We start from the raw sequence: 27283 nt of genomic DNA on the forward strand, positions 1-27283 counted from the left end.
GGTTTTTATATTGACATCTTGAAATCGTTTGCAGTTCCATTAAACTCTGGAAAAAAAATTATTTTTTAGCATTGAAAGTATTAAATGCGAAATCTACTGCAAATTTTGTCTTAGTAATTTAGACCAATGTTGAGGATGTTTTAAAGTTTGAAAAACTTTATTTAGTTGAGAATGAAACAGACATTTCATTTATCGCTAGGTCTTAATTCGATAAATCAGCCAAAGGGTGAGGTTCGAGATTTCAATCGTATTTTTAGCTAAAGCTAAATGGACTCCTAATTTCTATAACCACTGATTTTCTTGTCACTCATCGGGAGACGAGCTATTTCTTCCAGACAACGTCAATTATTGCTGGCTGTTTAACTTTTTCACAGGTGCGCTAGCGTTTTGCAGTGTAGGCCTAATACTGTAAATGTTTTCACCTGTAAATGACGAGGACTGAACGCGTAAGTTATAATATAATCATCAGCTGACATGAATGGCTTCGAAATTTGACACATACAAGCAATGAGTACAAAAAAACTGTCGGTAAATGATGCAATGTGCTAGTAACAGTTTAAAACCATCGTCATTTTCAGCTGCCTTGGCACAAGATCAGCGAAATATAATTGTTTCTATACACGTATTTTCATCATTTAATGCTATTACATTGAATTTTATTTTTTAAATAGCGTTTCCAATCTCACGAGATCCGAGCCGCTACTGTGTGTGCTCCGCAGCGCCAATGCTTTCGTGTTTCGAATGGTCTGCTTTAGAGTAGGTATAGAGCATTTCCTGTGATTTAAGAAGTCAAAAGTAGATCAGTTGTCGCAGAAATGGCGCCCTAACAATAACTATGTCATTACATACCATAATTCTAAGTACTACTGTCTATTACTATTAATTACTCATTCAAAACCTAAATATATGCGGTTGCGGATAAGGAACTTGCGGATGCGGATTAATTGCTGCGGATGCGGTTGCGGATTAGGACCTTGCGGATGCGGTGCGGATGCAGATTGCACTTTTCTTATCCGCGCAGACCTCTAGTTATGGAAGTGTTTTTCTGCGCCGACTGTACTTCTTAGGAAAGTGACTTTGGTTAGCCATTGTACATGTTCACAGTCACATAAATAACGAATGTTTTGTTGTTTATCCAGGTAAGAAAGCGTTTTTGTTAGGATCGAAAGTAACATACACACCTCGTAATTTAAGTAATTTAAAATAGCCACTGCACTTTAATTTGTTGCATAAGCATTGCTGGTAAATTTATTCAAGATGGCGAATCCAAGATGGCACCGATTGATATTTCAATGTCGCAATGATGTCATGGCGGGAAGTAAAAATTTTTGCGGGAAAATAGATCAATTGGGCTACCTCCACTAGCCTAACCCCTTCCCCTCCCCCCAAGAAAATGGCGGGAATTTCAGATATTGGTAGAAAAAAGATCTTTGCAAAAACAGACATAATGTCTATTGGGATAACAGCAATCAGTGATTTTATGTTACTTTAAATCCGTCTTGATTGCAAATTTTTTTTTTTTATGAATAATAAAAAAAAAATTTGCAATCAAGACGGATTTAAAGTAACAGAAAAAAGATCACTTGGGCTACCTCCAGTAACCTAAGACAATGGCGGGAAAATAGGTCAGTTGGGCTACATCCACTAGCTTAAGTCGTCCGACCGCTAGCTCTTCCTTGGAATTGGTGGGAAACAGACTAAGCCTGTGCTGGGCTACTGGATAGCATGGATGTAAATCTTTATTTTGCAGGCAGTCTTTGTTTAAACAATTTGAGTTGTCATAGGTTGTAGCAGCATCCTGTGCATTCACCTTGAGGTACGGAGTCCAACTGACTTAGTGCACAGTACCGCCACCAGATGGCGATCTGTGGGAAAAATGGTGGGAAAAGGACTCAGCCTGTGCTGGGCTGCTGGACAGAGGAAGGAGTGTACTTTATTTATTTTGGAACAATTTATTTAGGAATAGATTCCACATAGTTTATTTATTACAATGATACAAAACACTCGCTGTGACGTGCTTGGGGTCACAATACACAGCCTACAGACCTGCAAACTACTCGTAAATTATCGAAATAATGCAGTACACTGATCTACAGACACGCAAAGAACTCGTAAATTACCGAAATAATGCAGTACACTGATGTACAAACACGCAAACAACTCGTAAATTACCGAAATAATGCTGTACACTGATGTACAGACACGCAAACAACTCGCATATTGTTAAAATAATGCATGTAAAAGGTTCTGCAAACACGCTCATGAGGTTTAAACAGACGAAAATAATGCAGTACACAAACGATCAGTGCATGTAAAAAACGCTTTCCAACAATCGTCAACCACAACGTATCAGCGAACTCTTCCTTATAAAGGTTCCTACGCGCGGACGCGCCGATGCCGCTGACTTTGGACGTGAGCCACCGCTGGAGAGACGAACTCAGGGGTACGAGCTATCGCTCTCAGGCCGCGTGCCACCTACAGTCAGCGGTTGAAAGTCGCGTATATTTTCGGGTACGGTATACAGCTAGAATTCTTCGAGTGTTATATTGATGTCACATGTCTATGTAAATAAAAGCCAGGTCACCCTCTGGACGCACACGTTTTCTGTTGGTGACACGATGCCTTTCTACCTGCAGTCCAACGAAAACCTAATTGCCGAGCGACTCACCATTGTAGGCGCAGATAAAAGGTTGTTAGTGTTATACTGACGTCACAGGTCTATGTAAATAAGAGCCAAGTCTCCCCTATGAACGCACTATAGAAATCTGTTTCAATGCTTCCCAGAATTGCACAGGGTGCATTCCCCCTAGCGATGCTGACAGGACATGCGAGAAGCTTATCGCTGTGTACGTGTTTACTCAGCCACCACGCATACCTGCCGGTCCAGCGTAGGCATAATTGCCAAGCGAGAGATGTCGTAGCAACTCACTTGTGCAGGTGCAGCTAAAAGGCTGTCAGTGTTATACTGATGTCTCATGTCTATGTAAATAACAGCCAATGCCCTCCTCTGGAAGCACTATAGAAATCTTCTGCAATGATTTCTGAAACCGTTAACGAAACTATTCCAGAATAACACCGAATGCATTCCTCCTGATGCTCCTATTGGCAGAGCACGTCCATCACATATCAGCCCCTCACGGTAATTGTGAAGTGTCAGAGAAACAGCTAACAGCAGCTTTTGTAGGAGCTTTAGTGATGTCTCAGCTTGTCTGCATGGAAATTCCTGTCCTAACAGGACCTGTTTACGAAAATGGCCCAGAATAACACCGAATGCATTCCTCCTGATGGTCGTAACGTGGAATCCCGTCCATCACATGTTACCCTTCCTGGAAATCGTTAAGTCCTGATTTCAACAAACATCTCCGAAACGCAAACGTTCTGATCGCTATGAAGAGGCTCCTATGTCCCAACAAAAAGGATGTCTTGCAAATGAATGGAGCATTCTGATCGGCTCTTACTGAACTTACCTGCCAAATCACTGATTATGCCCGTGTGGAAGCACTGTCTGCCGTTTTCTTCCTTCAGACGAGACATTCAGCGGCAAAACTATTTTGTACAGATCGCCATATTGCACTGACAGTTAAACCCTGCAAAAGTGGCCTACAGATCGTCAAATATGTACAGACTCTTGCTCAATTACACTGCTCTGCCACTGAGGACGGAAGCTTGAATATTTCAGTGTGAAACTGATCTCCACGTACCGTATCGATGTAGTAAACATACAATTCTTATCCTGCGCCATACCAAATCGCCCCTTGTGCATCATGCATATTGCTATCGAGCACCAGACTCTTTCTGACCCCAACCTGCTTGCTTCCTACACCCATCTCCAGACTCTGGGATTACAAGAACATATGTAATTTCACATCGTTTGCCAGAATATTACACCATTTACGCGATACTTTTCGATATCAACCACATAGCAATATTGCAGTATCGCTGGCGAAACATAATTCCGAAGATATAGACTGGAAATAATTTTTCTAGAAACCCGAAACTTTAGCGAGGTGGAGCGTGCTGTAAACCACTGTGTAACTAGTAACTTATCCCATCTGCGAAGGCCTTTACTTGAAAACTCGAAAAAAATAGAGGAAACTGATATTTCCTCTCATGAATACCGATGTCGGTGACGTAACAGATTCTAAATCAACCCTACAATTTACAAAGTTGTTTCCCATGTCTAGAGAACCAGCAAACGTATCTTCCACCCATTATTCACCTGCTACATGTACACTCCACAATCGATGTTCTCTCAACAAAACAAAGGCGCGAAATGTGCAGAAACAGTCAACTGGACAATTTACATGGGAGGGAATAATGGTCCAGCGCAAACACACATCCATACTGAATCTTCTCAAATTTCCACGCGATCACGAAAGCTGTCCAACACATACTAAGTATTAGTTCGCTATTCGGTCGTCTAGAGGAGACCGCTAAGTCAGCTACATTCCTGCATCCTAACAGGCCTTTCCATTTGGACGGCTCCTGCTGTTAGTGGGAACCGTTAATCATTCTCCCTACAGGCCACCTCCGCCATCATGCGCCGCCACCCCTAGACAGAATCGTCCTAGGAAACCGGCCAAACACGTATTTGGTCGCTACAATTACAATTAAATATTACTATCGCAGTCTCAATTGTACGACATTCGACAATGAGCAGAGCATCAGAAATACACACTGCTGATGGCGGCGGCCAAAGAAATAGAAATATCTGTATCATTCTTATGATTTGCCATACTTTTCCCTTTGCTATGACAGTATTCCACGTCAAATCAATACCTCTTTTATAACTGAACATAGTTATTTCTTTTGAACATGTCGGAACACACGCTCATACTTTTGTAAGCCTGATCCTCAATTCGAACCTACCACGCACCCCCTACTACTAAGTATAATACAGTACTTCGCCAATAACTGTTTGCCAGCGATACGAAATAATACTGACCGAAAATCCGCGAGGGGTGCACATGTTTCATAAGTTCTTCCTGCGAATGGTACCACTGTGTCTTAGAAAGAGAGGTGTAATCGTCTTACAAACTGCCAGATGTTAAAAAAAAACACTATCGAAACGACCATATTACTATCACAATCGGTCTTGGTTCTACTGGTGCACACAATGTATCCACGTTAAAAGCTATACTGGCTTCATAAATCGAGGTATGGCATTACCTTCGAATGACGTGGTTTTTCCAGACAGATACCCCGATACAGAATATAGGGCCGAGCGAGGTGGCGCAGTGGTTAGACACTGTGTCGCGTCCCAAGCGTGGGTATTGCGAGGGATTGAGCGACACGGTTCGTGGATGGGATTTTAGCCGGTTGACCGTAGTGAGAGGGAGACTTTTTGATCTGGCTAAGATGTAGAAATCCCTGGTTTTCACAAGGCTAGGAAGGTAGTAGAAATTAAAGTCTTGATAACTTTAACAAATTGCAGGTTATTCTAACTGAATACAGCTCACCCTAACTGCGCGGTGATTGCATTCACAGGAAGGCCAAGTCTAACACAGAGACGGTGACTGACTCCACCGTTCCGACTGCCTACTAGAAGTTCTGCAACGTTTCTTAGCACCCTACGTTAGAGTCCCGCGGCTACGCCTTAACGCTCTCCAGCGACTATCTCCGGCTGCCTGCCTACAGCCCGTTCCCCAGCCCAAGTCGGCTGCTGCTATCACTCTCTAACTCTTCGCCCTCACCAGACTAGACCCGACACAAGACCTCAGAGCGGCGTGCTCTCGGGTTTTGTTAGCGTTTCCCCTTCGACCCCGCCAGCGCTTGGCATGACGTAGCGTCGAAGGCAACGTGTCCTTATTTGGTATCGTTAAAGCATTGTTGTTGCTATTGTTCTTCAGAGGCTGAGTGGAGGGGCAGAGGCGCCTCTCCCTATATGGTCACTCACTGCGTCCTGAGCCCTTCATTGGCTCCTCATGACGTAGCGCGGTCCCCACCAAGGGCCCTCTTTCTTTCTCTCTCCACTCCCAGACCTCTCTCTCTAGCCAGGAATGCTTACTGTTGATACTTCTTAATTGATTGCTTATCATGAGTCCCTACACAGACCTTCGTTTGTATCTGCTGGCTGTTTGCTTTCTTATCAAGCGCCGCTGCCCAGCAGTTTGACTGCCGCCTCGGCTGGCCCCTCGGCCACGCCTGGCGTCCAGCGCTACAACTTTAACTTCTTCCTACGTACTATTCTCAAGGTACTGCAATTAGACTTGGCTTGTTCCTGCGGTTACAACACCTCCCCCGCCAGGAAAATTGGCGTTACTGCTTAGAGTAGCGTCAATTGTGATTCATTTTATTTGCTTACATTTTCTTTTGTTACATCAACACTTCACATGTTTTCTTTTCTTTTCTTTCATATACACTTAATTCCATTGAGTTCTTTGTGAGACACAATCATTTTATACATACATTTATCAAGATACACTTTTTCTTTCCAAATCATTGATACAATTACAATTAAGGTACATTTTTAAAACATTGATACAAAGTACAATTTTCATTCAACAAATACGTACAGTTTCAAAATGGACAAAACACTAAAATAGATTACACCTTTCCATAAGACACTTTTAATATATTTTATGTTTTGATTTAACTTAACGCCTGTTTCTGAACAGAACTGACTCTTCTTGGTTTTTCCCACATCTTTCGTATATCACTACATCTTCAGTGTCTTCATTAGCTTGTCTTCCACTTAAGCTAGTCTCTGGATATTGATTTACTATAGTGTTTCTTATACATACTTTACCACAACAGTTACTATCGTCAAAGTACTTCCATAAACTTTTGAAGCATTCTTTACAGCATTTACAATTTTTACAACAACATGTTATTACAATAACAATGACTATTGCTATAGCTATGTATGTAGTTACTGAGTAATGGGTAAAGTATCTGGAGTATTTTAGTTCTTCCTCCTGCCTTTCTGCCATCCGCTGGACATCGTCCAACCTTTTCCCAGCGAGTTTCAAGTCGTCTAATTGTGTTACTACTTGCTCCAATGGTAGATCTAACGTTAGCATTGAGACATTTTTCTTTTCTTCGTTTACTACACAACAGTCAAATTCTAAATTAATTTGAGGTGTTATATCTTCCTTTGTTACGTTACTATGAATTACTCTATCTGTTTGTATGAACACTCTCGTTCCATACCCTTTACATTTACTATAAAAACTTATCTTTCCTACCCCTTTCATTAATAAATCTTTCGGGGGTTCCTTTCCACATAGTACTGTCAGTCCTTCTTCCTTAGGAGCTACATATAGCCATTCGTTACTGTTTAGATGGGTCCAAAGGCTCTGATTCAGTGCGACAATTTTTCGCACACAATCTTCCGGAATTTCTCTTACCGGTTGTAATAATTTGGCTTCGCATTCCTCATGGTCGAATGTCGATAGCAATGCGAATGACTGTCTGCACAGTCTTCTTTTCTTACTCAATTCTTTACATTTTAGATCATCCGCAGAAAGTTTCGCGTACTGCCTTTTGGATTCATCTATCAGTAGGAATTCTTTCTCTGGCTGTATGTATATGTACCTTCCTTTCATATTTGGAATCTCCTTTGGTAATGGGAGAACTCTGTACAAATTGAAATTATTATTATCTATTAAAGGAATATTGATTACGTACCCTAGTATGCTACCGGAAATGAAAACATCTAAATCAATTATTCTTAACAAGAGGTAGCCTGATGACTCCGCGAGAGGAACAGGAAACTTCACGTCCTTTAATTCGTCTCGGATTAAACTTAGATACTTCACAATTTGTACTGGATTAATGATGTGAGGCTGAAGTATTCCCTTTTGAGCATTTACAGTGGCATTTATCATTTGCTCGTACTCTTCTTCGATTTGGCCAAACACTGCCGCTAATTGTAATACTTGTTCCGTTACAGTGGCAAAAGTTGCTACCCGTTTGAAACCCATATCTGTTTCCTTCACGTATTCTTTCATGAACCTTTCTAGTCTCTGCATGCCTGTCCTTAGAATGTGTTCATTTGATTCTAGTGTATATACTGTTCTGTTTACTCCCGCTAATGTGGCCCTTACCACTGCCACCTGTTCCTTAGTTAACCTCAGCAACCCTTCAGAGTTCCTTTCCATAGCATCTATTCTTTCCTTATAGTACGCTGCGTCTGCTTCGTCCAATGTCCCGAACAGTATCTTACTTACCTGTCCGACGAAGTTGAATATTCCTCTCTTTCTTCTGGTTTCGTGTTTTGTGAGTTGCTGTACGAGTTGCTGTAACCCTGTAATCTTTTCTACGTGATGTGTAACTTGCTGATCTAATACTCTACATTCTATTAATCCAACGTTTAATTGTTTCAATGTGTCATGGCACCTCTGTACCGCTGCATTACCGTACCTCTCTGCTTTTTGAAATCTTTCTGTTATTACATCTAAATTAACATATGTGACTATTCTCCATGTGGTACTGTATATCTCTATTTGTCCTACGTGATCGTAATATAGTCCTGATGAACTTGGTATTGAGGTCACTTTGAAATCGTTCGTTTCGTATCCTGATGCAACGAAGCTGTATGTTGCTACCACTATGATGAGTTGCATCACTTGCCACTTGAGTGCCATACCTGAAATTTAAAAGAACTGTTTCAGCCTGTTGGCATGTACTTTTGTTTCTTTATTTCTCTTAACTCTTATAACTACGTTAGGACCTTCCACTTTTAACACTTCAAATGGACCTCTCCATTGCGAATCTAGTTTTCGAGATCTTCCACGTCTCACTGATTCGTCGTGTAATAACACCTTGTCCCCTACATTAAATTCTTTTGGATTCTGTTTCAAATCATACTGTCCTTTACTGATTACCTTACTCCTTATAATAGAATCCCTAGCCACTCTATGGGCTTCCTGCATTCTTGCTCTTAACTTATTTACATACGAATCATAATCGTAACTTACCTGCGGTGTTTCTTGCTGCAGTACTCCTGGTATGTTAACCTTTCTTCCGTACATTAACTCGAATGGTGTATAACCTGTGCTGCTGTGTGGTGTAGTGTTGAACACAAAAATTGCATACGGCTCCCATTTGTCCCACGAACTTTGATCTCCTGTTACAAAGTGTCTGAGATATTCTACAATCGTTCTATGGCTCCTTTCTAGAGCACCATTTGACTCAGGGTGGTACGCTGTAGTATTTATACGTTTTACCTTCAACAATTTACATACACTTTTAAACACGTCACTCAGAAAATTCGATCCTTGATCTGTTAACAAAACTGATGGAATCCCATATCTTAGTACTATATTTTCTACAAATGCTTCTGCTACAGTTTCAGCGTCTTGCTTGTCAATCGGGACTGCTACTGTGAATTTACTCAGATCGTCTTGGAATGTTAACATGTACCTTTTCCCTGTACTAGATACATCTAGTGGACCCACTATATCCATTGCACATTTTTCAAATACTGTTTCAGCTGTGTCTGTAATTTCTAAAGGCATCTTTGTCTTCATCTGCGTATTTTTGTTCTTTTGGCATGATGGACACTTCCTAATATAATTTTCAATGTCCCGCTTCATTCCGCGCCACTGCTTGTACGCTTTTATCCTCTCAAATGTCCTATGCATTCCCTGGTGCCCTCCCAAAGGATTATCGTGCATCTCCTTTAATATACTCTCCTTTTCTTCGGGGCTAATTTCCTCATTACTATTTGTCTCCTGGTCTATCTCCCCTGACACTTGCGCTTGCCGCACATTTACGGAACTCTGTTCCGCCTTTGCTTGTGCTACGGAGGTTCTTTCTGCCTACACATTTCGCTTTGAACTTATCTCTTCCTTTCCTTCCTGCCTTATCCGGCTTAACGCGTCCGCATTACTGTTTAGCCTTCCTGGCTTATATACTACCTCGTAGTCGTACTCTTCGAGCTTCAGTCTCCACTTTAGGAGCCTCGAACTCGGATCCTTCACACTAAATATCCATGTTAGTGGCTTATGGTCTGTCACCACTGTGAATTTTCGCCCATACACGTATGGTCTAAACTGTTTTACCGCGTACACTATGGCCAACAACTCTTTTCCCGTTGTGCTATAGTTCAGTTCGACTTTGTTCAGTGCTCTGGATGCATATGCAATCGGCAAGTCTTCGCCAATCTTTTTCCCTTGCGATAACACAGCTCCCAACGCTGCGTTACTCGCATCCGTTGTGATTATAAACGGTTTCGTAAAGTCAGGATACTGAAGTAACGGAGGATTCACTAATTTCTCTTTCAGTTCCTCGAACGCATTCTTCTGTCGTTCTCCCCATTGGTACTCTACTCCTTTCTTTAAGAGCTCATGGAGAGGTTTCGCAATTTTGCTGAAATTTGCAATGAAACGTCGATAGTACCCTATCAATCCTAGAAACCCTTTTAGTTCTTTTGTTGTTCTCGGCTGTGGGAAGAACTTCACCTTCTCCACCTTTGCCATATCCGGTGATATTCCCTTGTCCGTGATACAATGACCTAGGAATATTACCTCCTTCCTCAGAAATTCACACTTGTCTGGTTGCAACTTCAAATTGTGCTCTCGCAACCTGTCAAATATTTCCCGGAGTTTTTTGTTATGCTCCTGCAGGTTTTTCCCATAACATACTATGTCGTCCAAATAGACAAAACATTTAACACCTTGTAAACCTGCAAATACTGTGTTCATCAGTCTCTGGAAACATCCTGGGGCTCCTTTCAGTCCCATCGGCATTCTTTTGTATTCGTAATGTTGATAGTTTGAGCTGAATGCCGTTTTCTCTCTGTCCTTCTCGTCCGTCAATATTTGATGGTACCCGCTTGCGAGGTCAAGCGTCGAGAAGTACTTGGCTTGCCCTAATTGATCCAGGATATCGGAGATATTCGGCAGTGGAAATGCATCGTCTACCGTAATGTCATTTAATTGTCGGTAGTCCACTACTATTCTCCATTTCTGCTTGCCACTTGCATCTAACTTCTTTGGAACTAACAGTAACGGTGCGTTCCATGCGCTCTTGCTTTCGACAATTAAGTCATCCTTCAGCATTTGTTCTATTTGCTCTTTTAGCACTTCCTTTTGCGCTTCAGGGATCCTGTACGGTCTAGCGTTCACTACCTTCCCCGCGTATTCCGGCGCAATCGGTATTCTATGTTTCACTGCAGAAGTATAGGACAGTTTGTCCCCTGGTAGATGAAATACATCTCCGTACTCCGTGCAGACCTCTGCTAGAGCGCTCTTTTCTTCGACGTTCAAATGATCCATTCTGAGCTGCCTTCGCAATACACTAGCACGACTTTCCGTCTTACCTACTGCATCAGTGCTACATTTTACTTCGCGTACTTTCGCTATTCTTTCTAACTCTTCCGTTATTAATCTGACATTTCCTAGTCGAACTCTGTCCTCTGACATGTTCAATGCACTTACTATGCATTTCCCATTTCGCACTTTTACTAAGGACTCAGGTACATGCACCCCTTGTGCAATCTCCTGCCTCGGTATGACCATTTCTCTTTCGATTCCCCGTGGTACCTTTTCGTCCACTTTCAACAACATTATTCTTTCTTCCCGGGGCCCTATCTCCCCTCCTATTTCTGAATCTGCTTCTATCTCTTGTCCTTTTGGTTCTACCTCTACTACTAAGGGTATATCTCGCCCTTTTAGTCTTATTACTTTACCCGCATAGTCCAGCTTGACTCTATGCTGTGTTAAGAAATTTCTCCCTATCAATCCGTACACGTGAAATTTCTGTCTCACCTTTTCAGATCCGTCTATACTTAAGTTTATTTGTACCGTGCCTATTGTGCTAACGGCTTCACTAGTTACACCTTTTAACCGAAGCTTTTCTGTTTCATTGATTCCAAGCATACTGTTTACCGGAATACTCGTCCTCTTTAGCAAACACAATTGTGCGCCTGTGTCTATTAGTAACTTTAAATACTTCTTTAGTTCTACGCAGTACAATACGACCACGTCGTTTTCTGTTGCACAGTCGATTACCCTCACTGTGGGTTTACCTATCGCAACAAGGCCCGACTGCGCGGCCTTGCCGCCTCTTAGTTTCCCTGTACCACTTTTCCCGTTTTACTCGATACTGGCACCCTGCCTTTTCTCCAGGCGTGCCAGGGCCCTTCGTGGCAATCTTTTGCGTAGTGGCCCTGCCGCTTACACTTAAAGCACGCAACATCTTTTACTCTTGTGCACGGAACTCCGCAGTTCCCTGGTAAATTACACTGTGGACATCTCCACTCTCGTAACCCTCCATCGGTTTGTCTGTGATTCCCTCTGAATTCCCTTACATCTATCGGGTGAACTTTCCTTAACCGCACCCTGCATTCCATGTCTGTGTGTCCCGGCTTGTCACACCCATAGCAAAAGTTTGTAAATTCTTTACCCGTCATGGCTCGTACTCTATGCTCTGGCCTGCTTTTCCTACACTTGCTGGCTATGTGACCCCTCAGCCCACAATTGAAACATTTCAACTCTTTACTTTCTCTCACGTTTTTTACAGCTTCCTTATTTCGAGTGTACGTTACCCTCGGGGCTAGTCCCCGCTCTTTCATGGACAATATCGCACTCTCTTCCTGCAGTGCCAACTCCACAGCTGCTGCCAACGTAATTTCATCGCCTCTGCTTCTCACTATTGTTTGTATTCTGTCATTACTTAAACCTTGTATAAAGCACGCTCTTCCTAAGGAATCAACTAGTTCTATTGCACCTCTCAAGTTTTCTCTGGCCGTAACTCTGTTTACCGCTTCTCGAAAGTCTCTCTGCATTTCATCAATTCTGCTTGCCCACATTGCTATCGGTTCCCCTTGTCCCTGTCTGGCTTGGAAAATTTTACATGCGTAGTAGTCTATAGTACGCTTACTGGCATAATTTTCCTCTAAAACGCGTTTCACCTCTTGCCACGTACCTGTGCGTTCACGCACCTGCAATCTCGACCTGGCCTCACCGGTTATCTTTGCTTTAACGAACTTCAATAACGTTTCGTGTTCCTCAGGCTTTACTAATTCAAAAGCTGCATCTACATTTTTGATAAATTCTCTTAAATCCTTCTTGTTCCCTTCGAACACTTTCGACGCAATACATAAGGCCTCCTTTACTGACATCTTACCACTAGTGGAGGATGATGCAACTTCATTAGTTAGGGGCATCTTAACTAAGTTAATACTTTACACAACAAAATACAATATTCTTAATACAGTTTTACAAGTACCGCTTCTCTTGTGGTGCGCCGTGTGCTCTGTTGACTCGCGTCGTCCTGCGCTGCTTCGCGCTCTCCTTGTGCCCGCGCTGTTCCGCGCTCTCTTTGTGCCCGCGCTGTCCCGCGCTGTTCCGCGCTCTCTTTGTGCCCGCGCTGTCCCGCGCTGCTCCGCGCTCTCTTTGCGCCCGCGCTGTCCGCGCTGTTCCGCGCTGCTCCGCGCTGTCTCTGCGCCCGCGCTGTTCCGCGCTGCTGCGATGCGCCGGCCGCCGCTCTGCTGGGCTGTGCCGACCCCGTCGCTCTCCTCGGCTGCCGCTGCTACGGCTGCTGCCGCTTCTGCTGCTGCTCGGCCCGGGCCCCCCGGACTCGAACGCTGGCTGCTCAGGCACCTCTGTGCCTCGTCGCTCCGCGTCGCGCTGCCGCTGTCCTGCGTCGCCCTGCACCCGCGAGGACTACCTTTCTGGACTCTGACGTACTGGTGCTACTAATGCTGAAAGTTGCGAGTCGCCACAACTTCCTGCCAATTGCCACAGTCGCTGTAGCAAAATCTAATGTCTCCTGGAGGTGGGAGCCTATGCGCCTTTGTGATAACCCCACACCTGGCACCACAAAGTTTTTATTTATGTCGCGTCCCACGCGTGGGTATTGTGAGGGATTGAGCGACACGGTTCGTGGATGGGATTTTAGCCGGTTGACCGTAGTGAGAGGGAGACTTTTTGATCTGGCTAAGATGTAGAAATCCCTGGTTTTCACAAGGCTAGGAAGGTGGTAGAAATTAAAGTCTTGATAACTTTAACAAATTGCAGTTTATTCTAACTGAATACAGCTCACCCTAACTGCGCGGTGATTGCATTCACAGGAAGGCCAAGTCTAACACAGAGACGGTGACTGACTCCACCGTTCCGACTGCCTACTAGAAGTTCTGCAACGTTTCTTAGCACCCTACGTTAGAGTCCCGCGGCTACGCCTTAACGCTCTCCAGCGACTATCTCCGGCTGCCTGCCTACAGCCCGTTCCCCAGCCCAAGTCGGCTGCTGCTATCACTCTCTAACTCTTCGCCCTCACCAGACTAGACCCGACACGACAAGACCTCAGAGCGGCGTGCTCTCGGGTTTTGTTAGCGTTTCCCCTTCGACCCCGCCAGCGCTTGGCATGACGTAGCGTCGAAGGCAACGTGTCCTTATTTGGTATCGTTAAAGCATTGTTGTTGCTATTGTTCTTCAGAGGCTGAGTGGAGGGGCAGAGGCGCCTCTCCCTATATGGTCACGCACTGCGTCCTGAGCCCTTCATTGGCTCCTCATGACGTAGCGCGGTCCCCACCAAGGGCCCTCTTTCTTTCTCTCTCCACTCCCAGACCTCTCTCTCTAGCCAGGAATGCTTACTGTTGATACTTCTTAATTGATTGCTTATCATGAGTCCCTACACAGACCTTCGTTTGTATCTGCTGGCTGTTTGCTTTCTTATCAAGCGCCGCTGCCCAGCAGTTTGACTGCCGCCTCGGCTGACCACTCGGCCACGCCTGGCGTCCAGCGCTACAACTTTAACTTCTTCCTACGTACTATTCTCAAGGTACTGTAATTAGACTTGGCTTGTTCCTGCGGTTACAACAACTGGACTCGCATTCGTGAGGACGACGGTTCAATCCCACGTCCGGCCATCCTGATTTAGGTTTTCCGTGATTTCCCTAAATCACTCCAGGCAAACGCCGGGATGGTTCCTCTGAAAGGGCACGGCCGATTTCCTTCCCTAATCCGATGAGACCGATGACCACGCTGTCTGGTCTCCTTCCCCAAAAAACAACAACAACAACAGAATATAGACGGTGATCGCCGGAGTCTATATTATCGGACCAAGTGTGCGATTACACGTCGCCGATGATGCAACCTCGTGACAAAATCACCGTATTTAGAAAGTGATTCGGCTAAGAAACGTGGTATGAAACGGGTATTTGCAATTCCCTCATGCCGCCGCTAGATATTTCTCCAGTATTTGTAACGCATTCTGTCCCGACACCATGTCAGAGGTTCTGCGATACATCAACTAGGTTATAGGCGAAGGTTGACTGAGAAATACCACAAACAGTGGATGGTGTGCTGATTGAGGTCGTAAGAAATGTACACAGACTTTTCAGATCTCTAGTGTTACGCTATCTGGTAGAAATGCTGTCTGGGGTTTTGAATCAAGTCTTTCCATTCAACCAAATACCTGTGTTGGATCCTATGGAGAAGTCTCTTAATGATTACAGCTACTAGTAATTCGTATTTCTGGTAGTCTCATATCTCGAATCGACTCACCTTTCTCACACCTCTCTGCTACAGTAAAATTCTAACATGGTTTTAGGTAGTCCCTATGCATCTTGCAACTACCCCTCAGACTCTGTGCTACCATCCCTGCAGCTTTGCTCATGTGATCGTTCCAATTTAAGCCGGAACTGAGTAGATGTTGGAGAAAGCTAAATCTACCACCTTCTGCAACCCTTGTAGAAACAGGCTAAGCTGAGTTAGTGTGACAGGACTGTGTTTTGACTATTTAATGGAAATGGGAACATGTTGTCGTAGCTCTGCCGACCGTGCACGATGTGTAAGATCAGCGCCAAACGAAGCCCACTCCTGCATCACGAGGTCGTAGATGAGACTGTAGGGGAACTGGGAGAAGGACGAGGATTCTGCTACTGCATTGTGGTGTTTCTCTAAACTACATACAGGTACTGCAGTCCGAAGCAGATTCGCATCACTTAGCGCTCATTCACATCTGTCACCCCAACATTCTATCATCGTTATTCTGTACCATCCCACAGACAAAAATTACAAACTATGAAAGCTCCACTAACTTCATGTGATAGACAACTCGATAAGTTTTTTACCACATCTCTCTCCTCCCATATATCGAAAACAAATACCTTATGCATGCCAGCACCAAGCACATGTGACGATTCTATTAAATATACAGGCATTGGTCCACTGCACAGACCAGTTTAAAGCCTCATCACCTGTACTGTAGGAGGATGACCATATCCCACAGACTATACTGTAAGTCGCAAGAGATGCTCCCTGTGACCCTGTGTCGTTGTTTGAAACATTGTTTTTTTTTCTACTGTAACATGGTTCATACACTGCCATAAATTTTCTTTTTCCGACACGAATTCGAGGACTGTGTGAGGTCCTAAACTGAGATTACACTTTCTGATCCATTGCGTCTCTCAGAAAACTAGACGTCACATGGTGTAAATTAAGTTGTTGCTGCTGCTACTGTAACACACACACACACACACATACACACATACTGGATGATTTTAACTAAAAGAAAGTCACAACATAAGGAAACTGGAAGAGTTCGGCGGTGTTGTGGAGCATTTTCGAACTGCTGTCTGAAGGTGACTGGCGACCTTTACACGTCTGTCGCAGTGACAGGATAGCTGATGACTCTGTTTCCATTTCGATTGATTCCTTATATTGCAGTCATGTACATGATCACTGTTTCGATACTACCTGCCCCTCGGAAGGTGCTGCCCCTCCACCAAGGCTCTTTCTCCATCTCAAACAAACGATTTCAGTCAATCATTATGTGGCAATCAACAGTGTACCAGTGGACGGATGGGATGGCGAAGACATCATCGATGTATTCTAGTAATAAGCATCACAGTTGATAGTGTGAACAATTTTAGCAATTTTACAGTAGTCGGCGGCGTAAGTGCGTGCGCGTGTTGGGACCTTTGTAGGGAAGAGTTCGCTGATACGTCGCGGTTGACGATAGTTCGAAAACGTTTTTTATGTCCACTGGGTGTTTGTACACTGCATTATTTTCGGCTGTTTAAGCGCTGTGAGCGTGTTTGCAGAGTCTTTTACATACATTATTTTCACAATTTACGTGTTGTTTGCGCATCTGTAGATCAGTGTACTGCATTATTTCGATAGTTTACGAGTAGTTTGCAGGTCTGTAGGCTGTGTATTGTGACACCAAGCACGTCACAGCGAGTGTTTTGCATCATTGTAATAAGTAAACTATGTGAAATCTATTCCTAAATAAATTGTTCCAAAATAAATGAAGTACACTCCTTCCTCTGTCCAGCAGCCCAACACACGCTGAGTCCTTTTTCCGCCATTTTTCCACAGACCCCCATTTTAGATTACATCATGGAAGGGACGACAGCATGCTCTGGTGGCGGTACTGTGTACTACATTAGTTGGACTCTGTACCTCATGGTGAATGCGCAGGATGCTGCTGCTACCTATGACAACTCAAATTATTTAAATAAAGACTGCCTGTAAAATAAAGATTTACATCCATCCTATCCAGCAGCCCAGCCCAGCTGAGTCCTTTTCCCACCAATTCAAAGGAAGAGGTGACAGTCGCATGACTTAGGTTAGTGGATGTAGCCCAAGTGACCTATTTTCCTGCCATTTTCCTAGGTTAGTGGAGGCAGCACAAGTGATCTTTTTTCTACCAAAATTTGAAATTCCCATCATTTTATTGGGGGGGGGGGGGGGGGGGGTTAGGTTAGTGGAGGTAGCCTAATTGACCTATTTTTCCGCCAAAATTTGTACTTCCCATCATGACGTGATTGCTACGCTGCCATATCTATCTCCGCCATTTGTATCAGCCATTTTGAATAAATTTGGCAACAATGCAGAGTGGGGTGATGCATAGGTTGCCCCATTACTTACGATTACACAGATGAGCTAAAAAATTTTGACCACCAGCTGAATAGCTTGTTTGTCTGTGTTTGGAACGAAATACATCACTGATTCTGGGTATCAGGGATCCAAAAGTTTGTTGGTAGGTTTGTGGAGGTAAGTGGCAATAGATATCTACGCACAGGATATGTAATTCGCTAAATGTCGGGCCGCTGATTAGCGTACGCGGCGAAGGTGCGCGATAGCGCCCCATATATGTTCCGTAGGATTTACACCAGGCGAATTTGCTCACCAAGACATCAACTTGAGTGCACTATAATGGTCCTCAAACCATTGCAGCACGGTTCTGGCTCCGTGACAGACAATTACACTGCTGAAATATGACATCGCCGTCGGGGAAGACATCAAACGTGAAGGGATGCAGATGGTTCTGCAGCTGTCAGTGTGTCTTCGATTACTACCACAGGTCACATGCAAACGTCTCCCCTAGCATAATATTCCTTTCACCAGCCTGCGTCTGTGAAGCACTGCACGTTTCGAGCCACCGTTTACCTCGACGGCCTTTGTGGAGACAACCATCGACCTAATTCTAATGGTCCCGTGCCCAAGTGCAATCATAATTGATGGCATCTTGCCATGGTTCGCGCAGTTCCCCCCCATCGGAGGTTCGAGTCCTCCCTTGGGCATAGGTATGGGCATTATCCTTGGTGCAAGCTAGCTTGAGTTACGGACGGATGACCTCAGCAGTTTTGTCCCATAGGAACTTACCACCACCGTAATTGACGATTTCGTTGCGTCACTTGTGAACACGTAGGGGTGGTCGGCTGTGAAGCTCCATGTTCAACAATATACGATGAACGGTGTGCTCCAAAAAACTTGTGCATGCGCCAGCACTGTGGTCTTGTAGCAAAGATACCGTAGATCGCCATCTATCCTACTTTACAGAGCAGACAAGCCTTCGAAACCCATGTTCTGTCAAGAGTCGTGGACGTCCAACCATTGAGCGCCTAGCGGTAATTTCATTATCCTTCTACCTCTTTCCATGAATGCTCACGACAGCAGCATGTGAACATTCGACCAGCTTCGCCGTTTTCGAGATACTTGTTCACAGGCTGTGACTAATAATAATAATCCGCCCTTTTTCAAAGTTGCGTATCTCAATGGATTTCCCCATTCGCATCCCTTATCTTTGCTGGGATGATCCCCTGTCCGTGTTTGCTCGGTTTACATACTTTTGTTACCGCATGACGCGCCAACAATGCTACAAGGAGGCATCCAACATTGAGATGGGCAGTGATACAATGTTTTGGCTTATCACTGTAGACTTCAGCTGCACTATTTATTGGTGAATTATGAAAAATTTTGCTGCACCAAGACTCAAACCCAGATTTCTAGATTTACGCGATCCTCAACCACTTCAGCTATCTGAACATGTCCCACCAGACCAACCCAAAACCCCACATGTCATTATGTGTCCACATACTGTACTTGCGCAGTTGCTGTGATATCTGCACAGAGAGAGACATTTTATTAATGTTACAGTGTGTTTAGGCATGTAATACTATTTTACAGAGTCTGTGTTCTATGGCCTACTATGCAATGTCCTTCAGACATCTACAAATGTCTGATGGAACAGAGACTGCTACGATCTACAGTTGTATGAAGTAGAAGAAATGTATTCGCAATTGCAAAAACGTTTAGACTTCAGTTTATTGGTGACATATGAAAATTTGTGCTGGACTAGGACTCGAACCTGGATTTCCCACTTATGCAAGTGGTCACCCTACCCACTTTAGCTATCAGAGCACACCTACTGGTCCTCCTGGACTCCCCCATACCCCATAAGTCAGAGATGTGTGCTCAGGTAGCCGAAGTGCTTGAGCTGACTATTCATGTAAAGCGAGAAACCAATAAATTGTACAACTGAAATCTAATCATTTTTACAACTGTGAATACATTTCTTCTACGTTATACAGCTGTAGATGGTAGGAGTGTCTGTTTCTTCAGACTTGCATGCATGCAACGGGGATATCGCCCCACATTACAGGTTGCATACATCCCCCTCCTCTTAACCTGCTATCCTGCTAAGTGGTTTATGACCCCATGGGGTAGATTTATTATCCCCTTGTGATAATCTGTCCTTCTGAGAAACCTCCATCCCGTCCCGCTTCCCCTCCTCCTCCCCTTCCCCCTCCCCCTTCCCCCTCCCCCTCCCCCTCCTCCTCTCCCACCCATCTGGAAACTTCCCTCGCCGATAAAAGCACACTTTCCGTTCTGAGTTATTCGAATTGCTCCCCTCCCACTCCATCAATTTGATTACTTAAATCGATAAATTAATTAAGCCCTTGCCCTATGGTAAATCCCCCAGCCCTTCCCTCACACCCTCTCACCTGTAAATCGGCAGATCTGTGCTGGAGAGTTAGGATCTCGTGACAGGAAATTCAGTTAAGTTACATAGCAAAGAATATACTGAATATTTACAAAATTCAATTCGACGGTGTTGGATCTCTCTTGCTCATCATTCTCTGCTGTATTGGAAGAGCCTTCTTTTTCTGATCGCGAAAGGAATGCCATCAACGTAATTCACTGCACGTAATTACGCTGTTAAAAATCTTTCTCACCTACCCCAGAGCATTGCATGCTCATGCACCAACCTCTTCGCCAGGCTGCCCACTTTATGTATTCCAGCATGTGCAGACTGCACGATGCCCGCTTGGACCCTGCGACTGCTGTCGGCTGCACCATGCGCCTGCCGCCTCATGCAGTGCGCAGACAGGAAGTCTAGATAATCCCCAAACAAAGTGTTAAGTGACAGCAACCCTTTTTATATTTGATACCTGAGAAATTCCTGTCATGTACCACTGCTTGGCCTGCATGCGCCGCTTGTCGCAGTCGGACCAAACCGCAAACAAAGCAGCGTTTACCTGGGAAACCAACCGAGCCTCCTGTGCTAGACACTGGCGCACACAAGAACTCCCTCCAAGGCAAATGTCTGACTGGGAATCGATCTGAAGTCAATAAGTTGATTGAATAATTAATTTCCGCTCACATGATCGTGATGAGGGCATTCATGGTGTATGCAGTAGCTCTCTGGTCTGAGTCGCAATCTGTCTCTGGAAGAAGAAGAAGAAGAAGAAGAACGATGAAGCATCGCCAGCAGCAGTCAAGGTCCTCAACCTCATACGCCTATCCTTCACAGAAGAAGCATAAAAGTAAGTACTCATTACATGTCATTGCTACTATTACCGCATGCAGTGGTTCCTCCTCTTCTTTGCAAGTTCCTTTTTTTGTTCAACTCCATGTCATTGTCTGTGGCTGCTTATTGTTTCTCCTTCGTCGTTCAGCAGCCTCTGACGTGTCCAGACCAGCAGCTATATTGAGCATGTCTGGACCAGCAGTAGCTACCATTAGCTTGTCGGGACCTGCAGCGAACTCTGACCTTCAGAACCAGCAGCAGTAGCGGCACCGTGTGATCCTGTAGTGCACCTCACCAACATGCTGGATAACGACAACAAGCTGTTATTATCCATCCTGCTCATTGATATAGACACACAGCAAGTCTTTGACTCCCAGACGAACTGTGCAGGGTCCCTACACTGCACGGTGCATGTCAGTACAGGTCTTCGACACGCACCATCCCAGAACGTTCCGTTGTTACTGCAAGGAAGAGTAGTGATGTGGTGGATGAGAAGCTGCTGATTCCTACCAATGCCCTACTGATTTTCACTTCAACTTATAATTTGACAGCTAGAGGTTCAAAGCACTTAAATAATGGCATAGAATCATCAGTGGACAGTGACTGGCCTGTTGTGTAAGAGATAAAAAAGGCATCGAGAAGCCTTAAAGTGCGGTTTACAGAGTTGGAATAGGATGAACTGCATCGTCTAGAACACTACATCAGTCAACAGATGACCTCCGAGTATTCTCCATCCCCAGACATTTACTGTGTTGGCCTGACGCTATCTATAACATCATTGTACGATAGTGTGACACTCATGGTGAGATATGGAGGTCGACGGTAGTGTGATACTCATAGTGAGACCTGGAGGTCGACCTATTTATCTGCAACAATCCAGCATCACAAGCCTGTTCGGCCCATAGACAGTGCAATCCCTTGTGCAGAAAACACTGAACTGTGCGTACCATGTGTTCAAACTGTGTATAAAGACATCGTGGTCTATCTCCGTATGTACTGTCTTCATGCAAACGATTTAGAACAGTGCATCAATACGGTGTAAAAAGGAGAAGCTTAAGGCAAACGCATCAGTTTAAGAGAGATAAAAGGGCTGGAACTTTAAGAGTGGCGCCGGCCAGAGTGGCAGAGCGGTTCTAGGCGCTTCAATCTGGAACCGCGCGACCGCTACGGTCGCAGGTTCGAATCCTGCCTCGGGCATGGATGTGTGTGATGTCCTTAGGTTAGTCAGGTTTAAGTAGTTCTAAGTTCTAGGGGTCTGATGACCTCAGAAGTTAAGTCCTGTAGTGCTCAGAGCCATTTCAACCATTTAAGAGTGGCAACTATTTATTTACAGCTCATACAAAATAGATACGTGTTTCAAAGTTTTACTGACCTTCAGAGTAGACGCCAGCATTGTGTATAACGCGTTGCCAGCGATGTGGAAGTCGTAGGATACTCTTAGCAGTGCCAGTTGTGTTGAAAATTCGAGCGGCGCAGTCTATTGACCGACGAATTTGTAACAGTACTGAAGCGAATGCCGTGAAGTGTTTCCTTCAGTTTAGAAATCGAGTTGAACTTAACGAGGGCTTAAGTCAGGGGAGTGCAGTAGGTTGTATAGCACATAGGAGCCCCATCCGTTAACCAAATCAGTAACTGCTTGCACTGTACGTTCTTGAGCATTGTCCTGCAACTGTTCAACTGTGTGTGAAATCTTATGGGACTTAACTGGCTCTGAGCGCTATGGGACTTAACATCTATGGTCATCAGTCCCCTAGAACTTAGAACAACTTAAACCTAACTAACCTAAGGACATCACACAACACCCAGTCATGGGACTTAACTGCTAAGGTCATCAGTCCCAAAGCTTACACACTACTTAACCTAAATTATCCTAAGGACAAACACACACACCCATGCCCGAGGGAGGACTCGAACCTCCGCCGGGACCAGCCGCACAGTCCATGACTGCAGCGCCTAAGACCGCTCGACTAATCCCGCGCGGCAGCATTGCCCTGCAAAATGATGCTCAGGTCCTGCAGAAAGTGTTATCACTTCTGTCTCGAAGCTGGTCGTAGGTTGTGTTCCAAAAATGAACAGCATAGAGACAGAGGTGATGACACTTTCTGCAGGACCTGAGCACTATCTTGCAGGACAATGCTCAAGCACGTACAGTGCAAGCTGTTACTGATTTGGTTGACTGATGGGGCTGCTAAGTGCTATACCATCTACTGCATTCCCCTGACTTAAGCCCTCGTAAGTTCAACTCGATTTCTAAACTGAAGGAAACATTTCTCGGCATTCGCTTCAGAACTGCTACAAATTCGTCGGGCAACAGACCGCGCCGCTCGCACTGTCAACACAACTGGCACTGCTAAGAGTATCCTACGACTTCCGCGTGGCTGGCAACGGGTTATACACGATGCTGGTGACTGCTTTGAAGGTCAGTAAAACTTTGAAACACGTATCTATTTTGTACGAGCTGTAAATAAATAGTTGCCACTGTTAATATTCCAACCGTCGTACATGCAGAATTTACTGCATACAAGAAAGAGTTATTCGGGAAATAGTGTAAAAAATGAATCAGTTGTTCTTGTTGTAATGCACCCTATGTATCATTAGTGAAATGAAAATAGAATATATATAATCGCAAGACTTTGTTGTTTTTCTTACTTAACTACACCATCATTATACAGCGTAAGGTGTAGCCATTGTAGTTCAGTCTGTAAAAAGATTACGCTGTAATAGCTATATATTATTATTATTATTATTATTATTATTACTATTACTATTAACAGTTTTCACTTTTCTATAAAATCCCATTGCACACCAAAATCTAACGTAGTTGGTATCATGGCCAGGTGGGTGAAGCATCAAGACTTTATTGTAAGTGACTTGTCATGTGGTGGTGCTTAAGAAGACCGGAAGAAGAAGAAGAATGGGATTCTCCTACCCGATAACTTAAGAGCGATAATTATAAGTCCATCTAACTATGGCAAGACAACTGACACACCCGGATGGAGTCCGCTTTGAGCATGTAAGTGTATTTTCAAAAATGCTGTTTCAACCCAAGTCCCAGCTACTACAAAAGATGCCGCAGGGTGTTGATTGTGTAACATACACGACATTCAGTCAAAGCAGTCAAATTCCCCGCCGGAAAAAGTAAATCCAATCACTGTGTTCGTATTTATGATGTTGATGTGGAAAACCAAGATCAAATTCTACGATATTTCTGTTTTGGACGTCGTATGGGTACTGACATATTTTATTTGAGTCAGACATATTCCAGAATCCCGACGCAGTTGGTGACGGATAATGCAAATCTCATTATAGCTTTCAGACAAGACAATTTGAATCTAAAACACATTTACCAGGTGGATGTAGGAACCGACATGTCATTCGACGATTTTGTAAAAATGTGTGCAGATTGGCCGAATGATACACAATATGGGTTTCTTGTTATTGATAAATCAAGAATACTGAATGGCGGTAGGTATAGATGGGACTTCCAGGAGTTTCTGTATATTTAGCTGTGGGAAAAGTGATGAGTATGTTACTATACATGACCCTACGGACAAGTTTGCACCTAAGTCAGGCATTCAGCCCGAGAGGATAAGTGTGCGTAGATAGAGATTGTGCCTGTACATAGAAGGAAAATTTCAGTCTCTCGAACGTAATGTTAAGGAGCTAGAGACGTATGCCTAGACCCTTGTGAGACTGATCAGTGAATTAGAAGCTAGGGTTAAGGTTGGGTTGTGTGGGGGAGGAGACCAGACGGCGAGGTCATCGGTCTCATCGGATTAGGGAAGGATGGGGAAGGATGTCGGCCGTGCCCTTTCAAAGGAACCATCCCGGCATTTGCCTGGAGCGATTTAGGGAAATCACGGAAAACCAAAATCAGGATGGCCGGACGCGGGTAGGGTTAAGGAACTAGAGATGTACACCCGCGTCATTCTGAGAAAGAAAGTAGACAACTTAGCTGTAAAGGTTGATGAACTGAAAAGATAGTGCATGACTTAACCGTAAAGGCTGAGCAAAATGTATATAAGGTACAGCCTATGAAGCAATCCGCTTAGTATGTAGCTAGATGTCGACTAAGCATAAGGTCACCGCTGCACTGAAGGACGTTCGAGAGACGTTAGGGTCGCTGGAGTTAGGACATTTCGATCGAGAGCAGACACTACGGGAAACGTTTGAAACAGTTCCTGAATCTCTCTATGAACTCTCAGTGAAATTATACGACGACGACGATGCTATTGCAGGTTTCATTAACTGTGACAGTGACGCTCGGATAGACAAAACATTCGGTGTCAGTAGCGAAAAACCGTACGTTTTGTGCAAGTAGCCTATAACTTTAAACGAAAAAACAATACAGACAGGGAATTTCAAATAAATCCAGGTCTACTGAACCTCATTTTACTGAAATCCTCAAAAACAGTAAAATTTTCACCCAAAGTCTGGAGACGTATGATGAAATACTACAATTGACCGGTGTACACAGGGAAGCAGGAAACCAATGCAGTGCAAAATATAGACATTATAAAACCATTATTATTAGACTCTCGGTATAGCAATGGTGATGGTATTAACATTCAGCGTAAAAGAGTCAGCAATCAGCCTGCTCAGTATATATACTATGACGACCCCAATGAGCTAACAGATCGACTACGACTGCTGGTGCCATCAGCTGCTGCGGGCAAGAGTGAGATTATCTGAATAACTTCAGAGTTGAGAGAGAGAGGCAATAATCGAATGACTATCGAGACAGTAGTTCGAGAAATGCACAAACCAGCACGAAAAACATTCCCTCGTAGTCATGTTATGATTAAGGGTTTGGATGACTTATGGCAGGCTGATATTGTAAATATAAGAGAATATTCAAATGAAGATAATGGATTCAATTACATTTTAATGGTTATTGATACATATTCCAAATTTGCTTGGTCGTTAGCTGCTATAACAAAAACGGGGAGAAATGCCGTGTATGTATTTGAGCGTTTGTTGCAGACAGGGATGAATCGATGCCCGGACGACCTCCAAACCGATCACGGGGGAGAGTTTTACAATGGGTATTTCAAGGGTGTTATATAGCGGTATGGAATACATAACTACTCAACATTCACCCGCCGATCGTTGTGGCCGAGCGGTTCTAGGTGCTTCAGTCCGGAACCGCGCTGCTGCTACGGTCGCAGGTTCGAATCCTATCTCGGGCATGGATGTGTGTGATGTCCTTAGGTTAGTTAGGTTTAAGTAGTTCTAAGTCTAGGGGACTGATGACCTCAGATGTTAAGTCCCATAGTGCTCAGAGCTATTTGAACATTCATCCATCTGAAGGCGAGTATCTTGAAACGTCTGAATAGAACAATAAAAGGTCAAATGTGGGTGTGTTTTCATCTTCGCGTCTCATACAAATGGACTGATATATAATAGAACCAAACATAGCACATTAAAAATGAAATCAATCGATGTTCGTGATAATGGACTCATGGACACGTACTATTATATTAACATGCCGGATCCACGTAAACAGAATTTTAATGTAGGTGATTTGGTATGTTTCTCAAAACGCAAGACAGCATTTGAGAAGTCATACCTCCCAAACTGCTCGAATGAAATATTCAGTTTTTAAAGTGCAGAGGAAAAATCCCAGAAATTAAATCTTAAAGGATAGCAGTGGCACTGAAATTTCGGAATGCTTTTACACCAAGGAAATGAGGAAGAGCTTAAAACCACACGTGTTTCTCATAGAGCGTATCATAAGAGATCGAGGGAATAGAGCACTAATTAAATGGCTTGGTTTTCCTGCAACATAAAACAGCTGGATTGACGCTGACGATTTGTTACATAGTGGGATGCACAGAGCACAAGCGGCACAGTAGCATAACATGCACCACTATAGGAGGCGGTGGTATTCTCGATAAACTTCCCGTCGAATTACTTATTCCAGAATATAATTACTGTGGACCTGGCGCAAAGCTTCAAAAACGTTTGGGTCAAGGGGATTAAACTGTTTAACGAGGCGTATTTGGAACACGACATTGCAGACACAAAACGTAATGATCTCCCAGGGGGTCACTCTGCAGATCGAATTTTAGCTGGTAAAACCAAGGCAATATGTGCGAGAAAGGATACTGGTGTAGGACAGCGCATTGCAACATCTGTAATTGATAAAACCATGCACTGTAAAATTAATTTTGGCTTAAGGGTGATGAATTTCAAGCAAGTTATGAACGCTGCACGTCGTGCACTGAAGAAGAAGACAACGATGATGAAGAAGGAGAACACTGGGCAGGGGTGTTTAAAAAAGCTGTATCCT

At 44.0% G+C, this 27283-nt stretch overlaps 1 protein-coding gene across 1 annotated transcript; it reads right to left on the bottom strand.

The window, feature by feature from the left end:
- Window positions 1–8566: 8566 nt before the first annotated feature.
- LOC124556409 lies at window positions 8567–13114 on the bottom strand. The gene is made up of 3 exons (XM_047130369.1): window positions 12494–13114; window positions 8922–9170; window positions 8567–8590 (listed from the first exon to the last, which is right to left on the bottom strand). Exons 1-3 carry the CDS (start codon window positions 13112–13114, stop codon window positions 8567–8569), a joined length of 894 nt encoding a protein of 297 aa, XP_046986325.1.
- Between the last annotated feature and the right edge of the window lie 14169 nt (window positions 13115–27283).

Source organism: Schistocerca americana, chromosome X (assembly GCF_021461395.2).
Source record: "Schistocerca americana isolate TAMUIC-IGC-003095 chromosome X, iqSchAmer2.1, whole genome shotgun sequence".
NCBI classification, from domain to species: domain Eukaryota; kingdom Metazoa; phylum Arthropoda; class Insecta; order Orthoptera; family Acrididae; genus Schistocerca; species Schistocerca americana.